Raw genomic sequence first — 16,080 nt, 5'->3', positions numbered from 1 at the left:
TGTAACTCCTTCCATGGGTATTTTGTTCCCCATTTTAAGAAGGAACGAAGTATCCACACTTTGGTCTTTCTTCTTCTTGAGTTTCATGCGTTTTCCAAATTGTATCTTGGGTATTCTGAGCTTCTGGGCTAATATCCACTTATCAGTGAGTGCATATCATGTGTGTTCTTTTGTGATTGGGTTACCTCACTCAGGATGATATCCTCCAGATCCATCCATTTGCCTAAGAATTTCATAAATTCATTGCTTTTAATAGTTGAGTAGTACTCCATTGTGTAAATGTATCACATTTTCTGTATCCATCCCTCCCAGAGGGACATCTGGGTTCTTTCCCACATCTAGCTATTATAAATAAGGCTGCTATGAACATAGTGGAGCATGAGTCCTTATTTCAAGTTGGAACATCTTCTGGGTATTGCTGGATTTTTCGGTAGTACTATGTCCAATTTCCGAGGAACCACCAGACTGATTTCCAGAGTAAACCTTAATTCTTAAGATAAGTCATTGTCATATGTTTAAGAAATACACTTAATAAAAATTAATAGACTGGCATTTCTGAGAGATTACAGATTGTGGGAAATAGACTCATCTCCAACGCCTCTAAAGTCGGAATAGCAAGACAAAAGGCTAGAGTTCTGAACTCCTTGATGCTACTTACTAACTTGGAGACCTTAGAACAATGTTTCTCAACCTATGAACTTCTACCTCTGTGGTCTAATGACTGTTTCACAGGGGTTGCGTATAAGATATCCTGCATATCAGATATTTACATTATGTTTCACAAAAGTCGTAAAATAGCAGTTATGAAGTAGCAAAAATAATAATCGTTTTACACTTGGTATCAACATAACAAAGGGAACTAAATGAAAGGGCTATGGTGTTAGCATGATTGAGAGCCACTACCTTAGACAATGTTTCTTGTCAGAAACCCTAATGATGATAATACTAGCCCGAAACCTTAATTAATGTGGGTCATATAAAATTTAGGGAGGTTAAAATTTATAATTATGCTTTAAAGTGTGCAAGGCTCCTCCTTTTTCATTGTTGGGTGCTTCTGTATAATCCCTTGCATGGGCACTGGTGAGGGTCAAGTGTCAAGGTCAGAGATGGGTCTCCGAGGGCTCGGAGGTAATGTCACTCAGATATGGCACTTTCTGTCTTACTCCTCTGTGCTTTTTCCTCTTTCCTTTCTGAAACACCTCTCAGCTACTTTATCTGGGTGCGTGTGTTGACCTGAATTTTTACATCCTGCATGATCAAGAGACTCAATCACAAAAAAGACCAACTAGAGAAATTATATGAATGCATAGATATGTTTCAAGTGATTACAACACCCCACCACAGTTATTCAGGAATCACCCATGCTTTTGTTGTCTATCCTTCCTAATAGATGCCTTGAATTTATCAGCGATGGCTGTATCTCCCCTACTCAGCATTTGTGCTGATCATCATTATTATGTATTTAAATTGTGTCTTGTTCATGGTTGTCTAAATTCTCTCATACCTTCTGTTAGCAGCAGACTTATTTTCCAGTGCTAACCTGATTCCCCCAGTGATATTAAAAGTAATTTACTTTAACAAATAAAAACCTCCAGGAGTTTCTTGGTCAAAAGGTGCAGTGAGGAGTGTGAATGACACATTTTTATTACATAATTTTGGGTAAAATAGTGCATACATGGGCTTACTTAGGTTTTTATATCCCACTATTACTAAACAAATATAACACATCACATAGAATAAGAACATCTATGGAACTTCTATTTCAGTATCAAAGCTAGGGTGCTTGGAATGGAATAATACTTTTGAATCCATGAAAAGCACTGGTCCCAGAGGGACATGTAATACAGTTGTGTGGGTATGGTAAAAACTTTTAATCATCCTTATCCTTAGTCTTTTATTAGGATATTGTGGATAAGCATGGTCTTAGCTTTCCAATGTGTTCTGTGTTTCTGGTCATTGAAAGAGGAGAAATATACCTGACAGAGCAGTCTTTTTCTTAATCCATCATGCTGCCAGCTTACCTACTGTTCAAAAGACCGTAGGTTCAATCCTTAGCACTACTAAAATACATATGTGTGTACATACATACATACATACATCACCATCACCATCATCATTATCATCATCATTACATCATCATCATCATTATTTCTCACAGTTATAGAGAATCAAGAAGTTCATGGTCAAGGCGTGACTAAGTTAGTGTCTTGTAAGGGCCTATATCCTGGTTCATAGAGGATACTTTTTACAATGTTTTCATTTAGTGGGAGGGGGGAGAGGTCCGTTCTGGTCTTCCTCATCACAGCTCCAATAAGCTCATGAACAATTTTGCCCAAAAGTTTAATCATTTGCCAAAGATCTCACTACCTAACTCCATTACCTACAGGGTTAAATCTGAATGTGTATGAGTTCCACCAATAGAATGGAATGAATATGACTTTAGAGCGTCTTATTTTTAACCTAGATCAGTCTGTCTGTTTTGTATTGGTGCTAATGTGAGTTGAGTTTCTGTTTTCTTTCATAAAGCTAAACAAAATCAACTGGAAAAGAAAAAGGCCTCTGCTAGTTTTAAAAGGTTTTGTATGCTCGCTGTTGAGGTATGAACGTCATAACTATTTGTGGGATGGACCAGTTCTTTTCTGTATTTCACTGTACCAACCAAGTTTCTTCTGAGTTATCATGTTAGATATTGGTAATAATTGGTCATTTATATTGTGTGATTTTGTTTCCTTTCAACGGGTGTGTATAATAGATTGTCGTCTGAATTGAAAAATACTGACAGGAAACAGTAATGCATTTGTATAAAACAGATGTCATCTGAAGTTATACAGATTCTTAGACTCAGGGCTTTTATCCCTTTTTTCCATCCTTCTAATCTTGATTCTACCGTATCATGATTTATTGTCCCTTGTCCAGGATAACAGAGCACAGAGCTGTGCCTGGGCTAGCTCAGATTTGTTTGGGGTTGGTTGATGCACGGTGACATGTTGTTTGACTTCATTGTTACAGAATTATATCACACTTGTCCAGACAGTTTCTAACTTTCATTCATCCATCTGTATCCCTCATTGCTATGTCTGCTTACACTGATGGCTGGCTGGTCTGAGCTTGTGTTCTTGTGTTACAGGAGCTATGCCTGTCCCAGACCAGCCTCCATCAGCCTCAGAGAAGAACAGCTCCTTGAGCCCAGGCTTAAACACCTCCAATGGCGATGGCTCTGAGACGGAAACCACCTCTGCTATCCTTGCCTCCGTCAAAGAACAGGTAGGCGCATTCCACGAATGCGGTACTCATGGGGTCATGTGACAGTTGCTTCTTTAGGTGAACGTTGATGGTTACTTTGCTTGAGAATGGTTCTGTGTTAGAATTTATTACATAAGTAACACTAAAATAGGGTGACAGTTGTTCTTGATTCCATGCTGTTCCTCCGGAAACAAGGAAACATAGTGCAACATATTGTAACATAGTCCAACATACTCCATATAAGGACCAGAACACTTTCCTGTACATGAAACTTTAGAGGATATATTGATCAACTTGATATGTGTTATTATTGAAGGTTTCAGGCCAAATAGTTGATGTGCAGAAAATATTGTCTAATAAACTTTCAACATTTATCCAGAGAGCTAAAAATTGAGAATATGTTGAGAATCTCAATAGATTAAGCAAAATTTCTCTTCTGGGTGTTTCTTATGACGAGTTATTTGGGGGGGGGGAGGGTAAACCGGATCACACTGGTATATTAAAGACTGTGTGGAGGCCTAAAATTTAAGGTTTCAATGAAAATGTATAGAATTCACCATATGAAACATGTTAATTACTGCACAGAAAAATTTATACACCCTTCCCTGTCAAAGTCATCAAAATCTAATTAACTTCTCAAACATGACATCACTTTAAAAATACATAAATACATAAAATTAAAGGCTGAGATTTAAAGGAACTGCTCCATGGAAGCTGTGTTCCTTATAAATCAGGGATGGTAAGCAATTATAGAAATTTGGATCTAGACTCGTATTTTCTTCTGATCATATGCTAGGGAGTAAAGTGAGATTTTGAGTTTTAAAGAAAAATGTAGTTGACACGTAACTCTTGTACTTTAGAGAGTACAGTATTATAACTTAAAACATGTCCTGTGCCATCTAGAGATGTGGAATTAAGCACTTCTACCCGTGATGTGAAATGGGATATTTAGCAGTTAGAACTATGGTGTGAATTCAGGCTATTTTCAACCAGTTAATTTGAATTTAATGATGAATTCTTGCAAACTTTATTTACACTTTGATGCTGTCTAGCCTCACAACAATCTCTTTCATATTTTGTCCAGGGTTCTACCTAAGCCCCTGACACACACCCTTCTCTCTAATCTACATCACTGTCTCTGACACATCCTCAGCTCTATTCTATATCACTGCCCCTGACACACCCTCATCTCTATTCTACACCACTGTCCCTGACACACCCACCTCTCTATTCTATATCATTATCTCTGACACACCCTCCTATCTATTCTACATCACCTTCTCTGACACACCCTCCTCTCTATTCTGCATCCCTTCCCTGACACACCCTCTTCTCTATTTACATCACTGTCCCTGACAAACCCTCCTCTCTATTCTATATCACCTTCTCTGAGACACCCTCCTCTCTATTCTACATTACTGTCCAGACATACCCTCCTCTCTATTCTATATCACTGTCTCTGACACACCCTCCTCTCTATTCTGCATCAATGCTTCTGACACACCCTCCTCTCTATTCTACATCACTGCCCCTGACATACCCTCCTCTCTATTCTACATCACTGCCCCTGACACATCCTCCTCTCTATTCTACATCACTGTCCTGATATACCCTCCTCTCTATTCTACATCACTGCCCCCACACACCCTCCTCTCTATTCTACATCACTGTCTCTGACACACCCTGGTCTCTATTCTACATCACATCCCTTAAAACCCTCCTCTCTATTCTACATCACCTTCTCTGCACACCCTCCTCACTCTTCTATATCACTGTCCTGACACACCCTCCTTTCTATTGTACATCACTGCCCCTGACACTCCCTCTTATACATCACTGTCCCTGACACACCCTCCTCTCTACTCTACATCACTGTCTCTGACACATCCTCCTCTCTACTCTATATTACTTTCTCTGACACACCCTGACTCTATTCTGCATCACTGTGTCTTACACACTCTCCTTTCTATTCTACATCACTATCCCTGACACACCCTCCTCTCTGTTCTACATCACTGTCCTGATACACCCTCCTCTCTATTCTATATCACTGTCTCTGACACACCCTCCTCTCTATTGTACATCACTGTCCTGATACACCCTCCTCTCTATTCTACATCACCTTCTCTGAAACACCTTAACTCTATTCTGCATCACTGTCCTGACACACCCTCCTCTCTATTATACATCACTGCCCCTGACACTCCCTCCTATCTATTCTACATCACTGTCCCTGACACACCCCTCCTCTCTACATCACTGTCTCTGACACACCCTCCTCTCTACTCTATATCACTTTCTCTGACACACCCTAACTCTATTCTGCATCACGGTGTCTTACACACACTCCTTTCTATTCTACATCCCTATCCCTGACATACCCTCCTCTCTGTTCTATATCACTGTCTCTGACACACCCTCCTCTCTATTCTGCATCACTGTCCTGACATACCCTCCTCTCTATTGTATACATCACTGCCCCTGACACTCCCTCCTAGCTATTTTACATCACCGTCTCTGATATACCCTCACTCTACTCTGCATCACTATCTCTGACACACCCTCCTCTCTTGTCTACATTACTGTCCTAACACACTCTCCTCTCTATTCTACATCACTGTCTCTGACACACCCTCCTCTCTACTCTACATCACTGCCCCTTACACACCCTCCTCTCTACTCTAGATCACTGTCTCTGACACACCCTCATCTCTATTCTAAATCACTGCCCCTGACACACCCTCCGCTCTATTCTACATCACATTGCCTCACACACCCTCCTCTCTATACTGCATCACTGCCCCTGACACACCCTCCTCTCTATTCTACATCACTATCCTGACACACCCTCCTCTCTATTCTACATTACTTTCCCTGACACACCCTCCTCTCTAATCTACATCACTGTCCTGACACACCCTCCTCTCTGTCCAGCCTCACTGCTCCTACATACCCCATTTCTATGGTCTTCTCTCTGTTTGCCATTGGATTTGAGGTGTTTTGTTCTATGAGCTTAGCAAAAGCATTGTGGAAATTTACCTGGTTACCAGCAGGAATTCTGTGTCAGAGCACAGTGCCAAAGTGGGGCAATTAAGAACAGTTGCTGTTCTGTATGCAGAATGAAAGGCTGAAGAGGAAGCAGGTAATGTTTAATAAGAGGGGCTGATTAGATAAACGTAGGAAGCCACCTCTGGGTCAGTCTATCAGAAAAGCGAAAGGAGATGCCATTGACAGGAAAGATCAATGATCCTCTCAGAAATGTCCCTCCAACCCCTGCTTCAGGAAGTTTGTGGCTAAATACGGCTGCAGGGGAGGGCTGAGTAAATCGATCTAATAGTCTAGAGTGCGTGTTAAGTACGAGCTTGTTCTGCTCCATGAATCTTCTAGTGAAAATCTTGCTCGTGAAGTTTCTGATCTGTGTAAGGAATAGTGGAGATGGGAGCCCGGAAGGGGTTACTGCTAGTCCTGGAACGCAAGGTACTTCCTCACTACAGTTGACCTAGCCTAGATTCTAATTTGACCTTGAACTGGAAGTCTTCCTGACTTTAGTTCAGTGATAAAATACAAAAGGAGCAGTGACAATTTAACAAGAAAAGGGCATGACAGATGTGTCTGATGGGTCCTGTTTTGTCACAGGATTCAATGATAGTACAGCTTAGAATGAGTGGAAAGACATGCCAAGGTCCTATGTAGACAAACTTCAGCCCATCGCAGTATTGCTATCTCCCAAAGTCACAATACAGTTAGACAACAGCTTAGTACTTTTGTCATAGCCTCATGTAACTTTGTCTGGTCAAGGTCAAACTATGACTCTGAAGGAACCAACTTTGAATTTCTGATCCTCCTGCCTCTGCATTTCAAGGGCTGGAATTACAAGCATGTACCAACATGCTTGGCTTATCATATTTTAGGGATCAGATCTCATGTCTCTTGCATGCTAGGAATGCACTCTACCCAGTTACGTGCCCTGCCCACCTTTAAGCAATTCTAACCAGTGTCATCTCTCTGGTTGTTTGGTTAACAAATGATAATTTTACAATTTTATGGATATATCAACATTCGTAGGTTCAAAAAGGGATAGAATCTCCTTTACCAGACCCACTAATCACAGCAATACTCAAATGGATGGGACTCAAAAGAGTTAGGTCTGCATAGGACATGATGAAGGGCTTGTAGCAGATTCAGATTTGGACAGGCATCCAGTTCTCTCCAGTTAGTAGTGCAGTTTACTACAGAGGAGGACTTAAATGATGCCAGTATGGATCAACAGCTCAAAATTAAAGTTATTGACTTACACCAGATAGAAAAATGTCCAAGGGAAATGGTGAAGAGGATTTGTAGGCAGAAAGTGCAAGTTATCAGGGACCATAAGAAGTGTGAGGCCGCAGAATATTAACGATAGTAAGGTAAATCTAACATTAAAAAGTAGACAAGTGGGCTGAGCGCTGTCTCAGTGTGATAAGAACACTGGCTATTCTTGCAGAGGACCTGGGTTCAGTTCTCAGCACTCACATGGTGGCTTGGAATGGCCTCTGCAGTTCTAAGCTGCCCTCCAATGCATTCTTCTGACCTCTGCAGGAAACACACACACATGGTGTGGGTACATACAGGCAGGCAAAACATTCATATACTTATAGTCACTTACAATATCCTACTCAATAAAGGAAAAGACAGGGATGAAGGCATTGCCAAGCCTCCACTCTGGCCAAATAACTCCACTGTGTACTTGTGTTCTTCAACTTATTTAAGAATCTCAGTGCTTTCTGGTGGCTCCCCCTCGAGAAGCCCATGCCCATACTTGGGTCAGCCTGATTCTTACCCTGAATAGTTGTCTCCTTGTCGAACCCCGTGATTGATGTGCATGTGAAACACGTTTCCCAGTCAACTCCAACTCAGATTCAAAACCATTCTAGATATATGTAAATTTAAAAGAAATGTCTGTCTTTTTGTGTTGATCCACCAGAGGTTGACACACTTCCTTTGTTCATAGCCTCTACATTTATAATATTGAGAAACTTGAACTCCGTAAAGACAAATACTATTTTTAAAGATAAGATTATCTCTCACCCATATAAGATATTTTCTTGATTACTGTTCTCCACTCTTGCATATCATTGCATGATCTTTTGATGTGATTAGTGTTGCTGCAAAGACAGCTGTTGCTCTCTTCACACAGTATGGAGGATGGCAGAGCACTGCTAAGCATCCTCCAAACAGTATTTTGCGAAAGTAATAACAGAATTATTATCCATGGGGAAAAGGAAATTAAAACACCTTTGGGAAAGGTCAAGAACAGAGAGGATTATCTGCAAAGACCAGTGAACTTTAGATTCATTTAGGCAGAATGGCAAGGATTAGACAGACCAGAATGCTAGCAGAGAAATTCTTCCACGTGTCAAAATTAAAAGAGAAAGTTACTTTATTTCTTGACTTTTAAACTTTGTATCTTGTCTCAAGCAAGGGAGAAATAAGGAAAGCAAGGCTGCCCTTAGGTTTTCTTACTAGATCAGCAGCTGCTTGGGGAACAGTGTGCTTTTCAAGGTGTGAAGGCATGGTTAGGAGCCTGCACAGCAGGGCCTCCATAGTTTAAAATACAGTTTATAACAAAGAAGGACAGAACCTCAGAACACGAACACTTCTTGTGTTTATAGTCGCTTACACTATTCAGCCCAGTAGAGGAAAATGCGTTGCCAAGCTTCCACTCTGGGAAGAGGATGTAGTCAGAAAGTGTCAGAAGGATGAGCCTACTGATTTGTGCATCAGACAAGGGATGGGCAAGCCTAGAAATGAGGGAGAAATAGGGGTAACAGGCTACTAGGGACTTGGGACGTTTTGCTACCAGCATCAGTCATGAGCCACCAACTCTAAAACTGTGGACACGTCCTTGACTCCACAGCATTCTCAGCTCCCTTATGCGTACTCTGCTGCTTCCCCTGAGGTATTTTCTCTTTGTCTCTTAAAACATATTTTCTCAAAAAGTTTCCCAGTACATCTCTCCTCAAGACATTTCTGTATCTGCTCATCACTTTGAAAACCTCAACTCCATTCTAAGAGTGGACTCATTGGACTGGCTTGTACCCCTTTCTCTGTTAGTTGTGGGATTCATACAGCACTGGAGATGAGACGATACAGCCTCACATGCTAGTTGGGAAGGAAGCATTTATTACCATGTAGGGTTTTGACAAATGTTTTAGCGCCCCTCATTATTCTTTCGTATTTTTCAAAAGAAATCATTGTTAAATATCTAACTTGTGAAATCACATTAAATATTTTAAGTGTGATATTTCAGTGTCTTATGGCTCTATGATGAAGACAACTCTTGCAGATTATGGGAAATCTACAAATACTTACCAAGATTTCCTTCTCTGAGTTTTAAATGAAAATGGGATTGTGGAGTTACAATGTTTTAGTTCACCTGATAACTATTTTAAACTATCTTTGTTCATTTAAGGCATCAGTGGTGTTTTTGATATCATTAAATGTTCGTTTTAACCATTTTCTAATAGATATGAAATATGTAATCACAGTGAATCATTTAATAGTATAATTTTATTTGAATTTTATAGCATTGTTGGTCTTTTTGGTTGTTCCTATTTTGTTAGCATGAAAAAGTCAACAGCATGTCATACTTCCTTGTACGCAAGTCATTGGGTCTGCTTCGACAGAGGCTGCCGGCAGCAAAGTTTTGAAAAAAAAAGAGTTTAATGACCCTTACAGACTCACTGGGAAAATATATCATAATTAATTACTGATAAAGGCCTTGAGCAAGACAACAAAGCCCGAACTCCTGGCGTGTAAAAGCCAATGCCTTGTGAGTCGTTTTCTCAGAGTAAGAAGTGAACAAATAGAATTCCAGGGAGGTAAACAGGGAAAGCACTTTTTTCCTTAGGAAAACAGCACCAAAATTCTGCCGGCTTAGGATGTGTCTCTTCAGCGGTTCAAATACATGGTAGGAATGATTGTGATGACTTATAGGGCAAGGAAGCAATTATAGGCAGTATCTCAAATTAAAATCCATTTTAAAACAAGTATATATTATGTTTCTTTTAAATTCCATTATTTTGTAAAATACATATTATGTATTTTTTACGAATTCACATGCAGACCATTCTTTTAGGCATATAATTAAAAAGAACATTTTGATTACATATATATATATATACATATATATATATATGTATATATATATGTGTGTGTGTGTATGTATATATATATATATATATATATATTTCTTACTAGATTCATCTAGGGCAAAAGTTCCTAAGACTAAAAATTGCTCAGTTTACCTACTAAAAGTTCTGCTTAAGGAGATTGCTGGGAAACCTAAAGGAGTCACTGGAGTATTAGCTGTGAATTAAGGATTGTTTTCACAGCAGAACAGTCTCATTTATGACATACTAGTAATAGACTTGTGGTATGTTGTCTGTTACTCTTCCTGAGGAATCCTGTTCCTAGCACCAAGGTTCTGCTCGGGTGAAGTGGTCTGAGTTCCACTTTGCTAGGGAAAGGGAGGGGCCAGCAGTTTTATCAGCGATAGCTGAAGGGGTAGTTAGTGAGGCTCTAATTGGCACTTGGACAGCTCATGATTACTGAGTTACCTGCGGACACTGGGTGATGCTCAGAGAGTCCGATGTGGTTCTGCTTCACTGCAACATTCCTGCTGTGGGGACTCAGTGTTCTGGACTTCAGTTATCTGTATCGATGACATAGGTAAACATACCTGCGGCAGGCTATCAATCATGTTCAAGTTGCTGTCACTAGACTACAATCATAAAAGGCATGGGCAGGTTCAAGCCCTGGTCTCTAAGTGAGCTTGCCCTGTGACCTGCTGCCACTGGAATGTGAAGATCAGCACTCTCCGTTTTCACTAATGATAGAGTCTGACATCCACACTCTACCGGTGGCCTTAGGGATCAGCTGGATTGCTTGCCTAATTATTGTTCTTTCTTTTTTTTTTTTTTTTAAACAACTCAATAAATACCATTAAGGCAACAAGAAAAAAATCACTTTGACATGCGATCCTCCACATTTAGACAGACAGGGCTAAACCGAGTCTTTTACCAAGTCAATACATTGAGTCATGTGGGAATGCTTTTGCAACCTACACAACAGGGATTTTATGTTCCTGGGTGAGGAAGTTATGCTCAAATGAAGAATTAACAGGGAGTAAGTCCATTTCAGATGATCTCAGAATTATTTCAGGCAACCACACAAACGATTTCATGAGCACTCATCTCTTCTGTTAGAGGTGACACTGCAGGCTCCATGTGCTGTTCCCTGAAGCTGGCACATCCATGACAGAGAAGAGAAGTCCTCTACCCAAAGAGGTCTGCATGATGCTCACCTCACATATTATCCAAAGAAAGCACCGCTAGCAAATAATACTGCCTGCTCTCAGTAATTGCCTGCTATCGACCTCCCGTCAAAAGACATGGGCAATTTATTCTTAAAATTAATAATTGAGAGTGAAAATACTCTCCCTTCTGGGAGCTCTGCTCACACTGGGAACAGCACCTCAGCCCTCCATGGAATGCTGTCCAAGAACTTGGCTTTGATAATTCCAGTGAGGAAAAGGACTCCTCCACATATACGATGATGCAAGATGAGAAATAGCCATTCCAGGAGTTTTGATGGGTTGCACAGAAGGCAGGCACTGGAAACCTTTCCAATGGCTTGACTGTTTAATATTTTAAATAGAATTAGAAGTGAACCTACAGTGCCGATGAACTTGTAATAGCAATCGATAGGAACTATCATTTCAGGACAAGCAGGCTAATTAATTCATTTTTGTGGCAAACATACAGATCCTCCCGACTTTTGTGGCCAAATTATATTTCCGTGTCAACACAGCCCTCACTTCATTGGTGCACTTTCCTGTTAAAGGTCATTTTGGTTTCTTTAGCTATACTCAACAATCGTGCAAGAAACTATGCCTTGGAGGTTTGAGCAAACATGGGCTCACCCCAGATAGGGAAGCAAAGACAGACCAATGGGCAGATAGCATCCAAATCTAACCTGGGAAAGCAATGAGTTCTATAGGGTGGCTTACAGGAACGTGAGTGGGGGCTACTGATAAAGGAAAGAGGTCTCAGAAACAGCTGTACAAAACCCATCGCAACACGGGGCACAGTTCCCCAACCTGGGATCCTGGGGCTCACTGCTCAGCCTGCAGGCAGCCTGGTCTGTCTGAGCCACTCGTAGGCAAGGCTTGTCTGAGACAGACCCTCAGCAGTCCTTACTGCAAATGCAAACAATTCTTCTCTATCGGGAATAACAATGATGTAAATATTTTTTGTGAGCTTTTCTGTGGACTTTTTAAAATTTATCTTGGGTTAAGACCCCCAAATAAAATGCTGGTCTGTATGACCATTTAGGCTTTACATTTTAAGAGCCACTAAGATGTTTTGGAAAAGATTTTACACATTTGAGGGCTCCATTTTCTTTACAACTTTTCCAACATTTGATGATGTCTCTCTTATTACACGTATACTAATAGGATGAAAAAATGTGGTGTGAACTCAGTTAAATGTGATCTTTTTTTTTTGATACTGTGTGCATATAAATAAATGGATTTAGTAATATGTGCTTCCTTCATTAATGGTATATATTTTATTATTAAGAATTATTAAGATATTTTATTATCTGTGCATGTAACTAAACTATAAACCATTATGTGGTCCAAATTTATATTTTTTTCAAAAAGATTTTTTTTTATTTGCTTGGGATTTTTGTTTGTTTGTTCATTTTAGACAGGATCTCACTTCTTGATCCCTTTGAGCTAGGCTCATACTCATTGAATTCTGCCTGCTTCTGCAACCCAAGTATGGGAATAAAGTCATGTGCTACCACACCTGTCTTTTCAAGAAGTGTCTTGAATTGACGCAGTATCATATCTACCTTGGTGTGCTGGTTGATTTTGATTGCCAACTTGACAGTCTCTAGAACCACCTTATAGACAAATCTGTAGACCCCTCTGTAAGGAATTTTCTAGATTGGGTGAACTGAGTTGGGAAGACTGACCCTAATTGTCTGATCGAGTAAACAAGAGAAAGGGAGATGAACAGACTCTCATCTCTCTCTGCTTCCTGAGACTGGATATAACATGGCCAGCTCTGAACTCCGGGATTTCCCTGCCATGCTAGGGCCTCAAACTAGGAGCCCAAATACACCATTCCTCCCTTAGTAAGCGTCTTCTTTTCATGGCAGTTTGTCCATGTGAGACAAATAACTGATATACTTTGTACCAAGACACACTTTGGGTCAGGAAGTTTTTGCAGGAGACGCCTTCACCCTAACAGCTCATACTGGGTACATTGCCTCAAGCTCAAGCTCGCCATGAAGGATTGATGGCCTGGGAGTGGCCAAGTGAACTGATGTGAACATTTGAGTTTTGCTGTCTTTTTGTCTCTCACTGGGCACTGAGTGCAACTCATTGAGCTGTAGAAAAAGATAGGACAATTAGACGCCTTGTTTTGTTCTAAGTAAAATGCAGAGTGATTGGTTGTTTGATTTTATTTCTTTTTTCAAGTAGTTAGTGAGATATACAAAGAAATTTTATAAAGTCTTTCCTGTTTGATTTAGTTTGTTTTAAAGGACACTTTTGGGGGCAGGTGAAATGGCTCAGTAGTTGAAAGCATTGAGTACTCTTCCAGGGATCCTGAGTTCAATTCCCAGCACCACACAGTGAGTCACAACTATCTGTAATGGGATCCAGTGCCCTCTTCTCGTGTGTCTGAAGAGAGGTACAATGTACTCATATGTGTAACTGATATACTTTATATAAAGGACACTTTTGTTGGTTGGTTGGTTGGTTAGAGTAATTCACATTGAGCTGGCACAACCAACTGATTCTCCCTATGTTGTATATGTGGGATCTAGGAGTATACCTTTATAAAACAATGTAACACACCATGCTTTTGAAGACACACTTGTGACATCTTTTTGTCCTTGAAATAATATAGGAGTCTTTTAGAAACTTAGTGATGGATGGCAGCATTCCAGCGTATAGACTTCTGGCAAGGCCTCCTAGAACTGACTTCCCAGGAAAGAGTAGGAGGGAGTAATCTGCATTGTACATGTTTCGGTGACTTGGCTGGCATTCTGCAGTTAATTAACGGCGATTTCCTTAAGCAAAATGGCTCATTTACTCATAGGTAAGGTCCACAATTAAGTCAGTTACTGTAAAGAAGTTATTCCCAGGAACCAGCCAGGGTTGACTGAAAAGGAGCCTTTGCATGCTACCCTGTTGGCTTTGTGTCCTTCATTACCATGCAGAGAGAGCAGGCAGAGACTAGAGGTGACATGCTTCAAGAAGGCATTTGGCATCCCTTTGAGATAGTCCTCAGTAAGATGCATTCATGAGGAACACGCACAGGACAGCATCATCTTCCCTACATATGACCCTGGACAGGATAGAGACAAGAGCTCTCTGTCCCCAGCTACTCTGGACTTATGGGCATTAGGGACAGTCAATCCGCAACAAAAAAAAGCATGATCCAGTGCTTTATTTCCACATAGTGACTGCTGCTCTGTTTAGTAATGACAGGAATTGCTAACAGCTATGCATGAAAATACCTCCTTATTTATATCCCTGAATCCTTACTATTTCCATCATAAGGAAGATGGCAATGTACCCATGTTTCAATTAAGATGGAGCTGAGAGAGATTCTGTAACTTAATAGTCATAGACTATTAAGTTTCCACTTGAGAGTCAAAAATAAATTTCCCTACCTTAAGACCAAATTCACTTCCCTGTGCTTTGTAAATTTCCCTGAATGAAGAAGTATTGGAAAGGAGATAGAGATTCAGTCATTGAGCTTTAGGAAAAACAAAACAAAATGACAGTTAAAAACAAAACAAAATATAAAAGTGTTATTCTCCCTAGGAATGCAGAAACATTTACAGACTGAGGGAGAGATCTCTGTAAGATCAACGACCGTCAGATTTTTTTGGTTTCTCCATTTTATCATTGCAATTCAGTACAAATTTTAGTTGAGCAGGGACATTCTTCTACCAGATCCATTCTGTGTGTTTTCAGATAGATTCGTGAGAAAAATCTTTCAAGTTCCATTGAAGAATAAAATACTCCATCCCTCACATCAGGTACACACCCCATGTAATGAAATTAACTATAGGGTGTAATTCTCATTTAAACCAATACTAAACTTGCTGTCCACCCCACAGTCTTGTAGAGGCATACCATGCTTGTATGTCTGTGACTGTGGAGTCCTCAGGGAGCCCCCTCATTGCTCTCTCTGACTGGTTCAGTAACCCTCCAGGACACAGGTCTGGAATCCCATTCACTCCTGATGCTGTTTCGTTCAATGGATGGGTTCTTTTAACTGACCACGATTTCCATTGATGTGTGCTGGGAACATTAAGGAGTTGTTACTTTGCAGCACATTTCATTTCTCCCCATTGGAAGAAACTTAAAGTGTTTGTAGAAAACCTTTATAATGAAAACATTATAAAAAGTGCCCCATTATCGTCCCAGTACTCAGGAGGCTGAGGCATAAGGACACTACCCATGAGACCAGCCTGCGTGGATACTGAGATGCTATTTCAAAGAAATATTCCATGGGAAAGTGTTGTATGCATGTGAATAATTGAAATCGCTATGTAGATGCATGCTAAATATTTCTACAAAGGTTGAATTATTTTTAACATGGATCCTCTGCATACAACGGCCATGTCAGCAACAACTTACCACCTCTCTCTGGTGAGAGCCAGGAATACTTTCCCTGGAAAATTTTCAGTTGTTGTACTTGTTCCTTTCTCCCATGTACCTGTTATTATATAATCTTATTTGCTAAGAACGGGATAATACCTTCGTTTTCC

General features: G+C 40.3%; 1 protein-coding gene across 2 annotated transcripts in view; it reads left to right on the top strand.

Annotated features, from left to right (window-relative positions):
- Ctnnd2 (catenin delta 2) overlaps nt 1-16,080 on the top strand; it is an 810,770-nt gene that overhangs the window by 152,514 nt on the left and 642,176 nt on the right. For both annotated transcript variants that reach the window (XM_021182851.3, XM_021182850.3), the window contains exon 2: nt 3,128-3,264. In XM_021182851.3, the coding sequence (XP_021038510.1) occupies nt 3,128-3,264 (137 nt within the window). The remainder of the gene's footprint in view (nt 1-3,127; nt 3,265-16,080) is intronic.

The sequence above is a fragment of the Mus caroli genome, unplaced genomic scaffold (assembly GCF_978045245.1).
Source record: "Mus caroli unplaced genomic scaffold, Mus_caroli_1 scaffold_16, whole genome shotgun sequence".
Taxonomy (NCBI): domain Eukaryota; kingdom Metazoa; phylum Chordata; class Mammalia; order Rodentia; family Muridae; genus Mus; species Mus caroli.
Note: the sequence above shows the minus strand (reverse complement) of the source record. Positions and strands in the feature narration are given on the sequence as shown.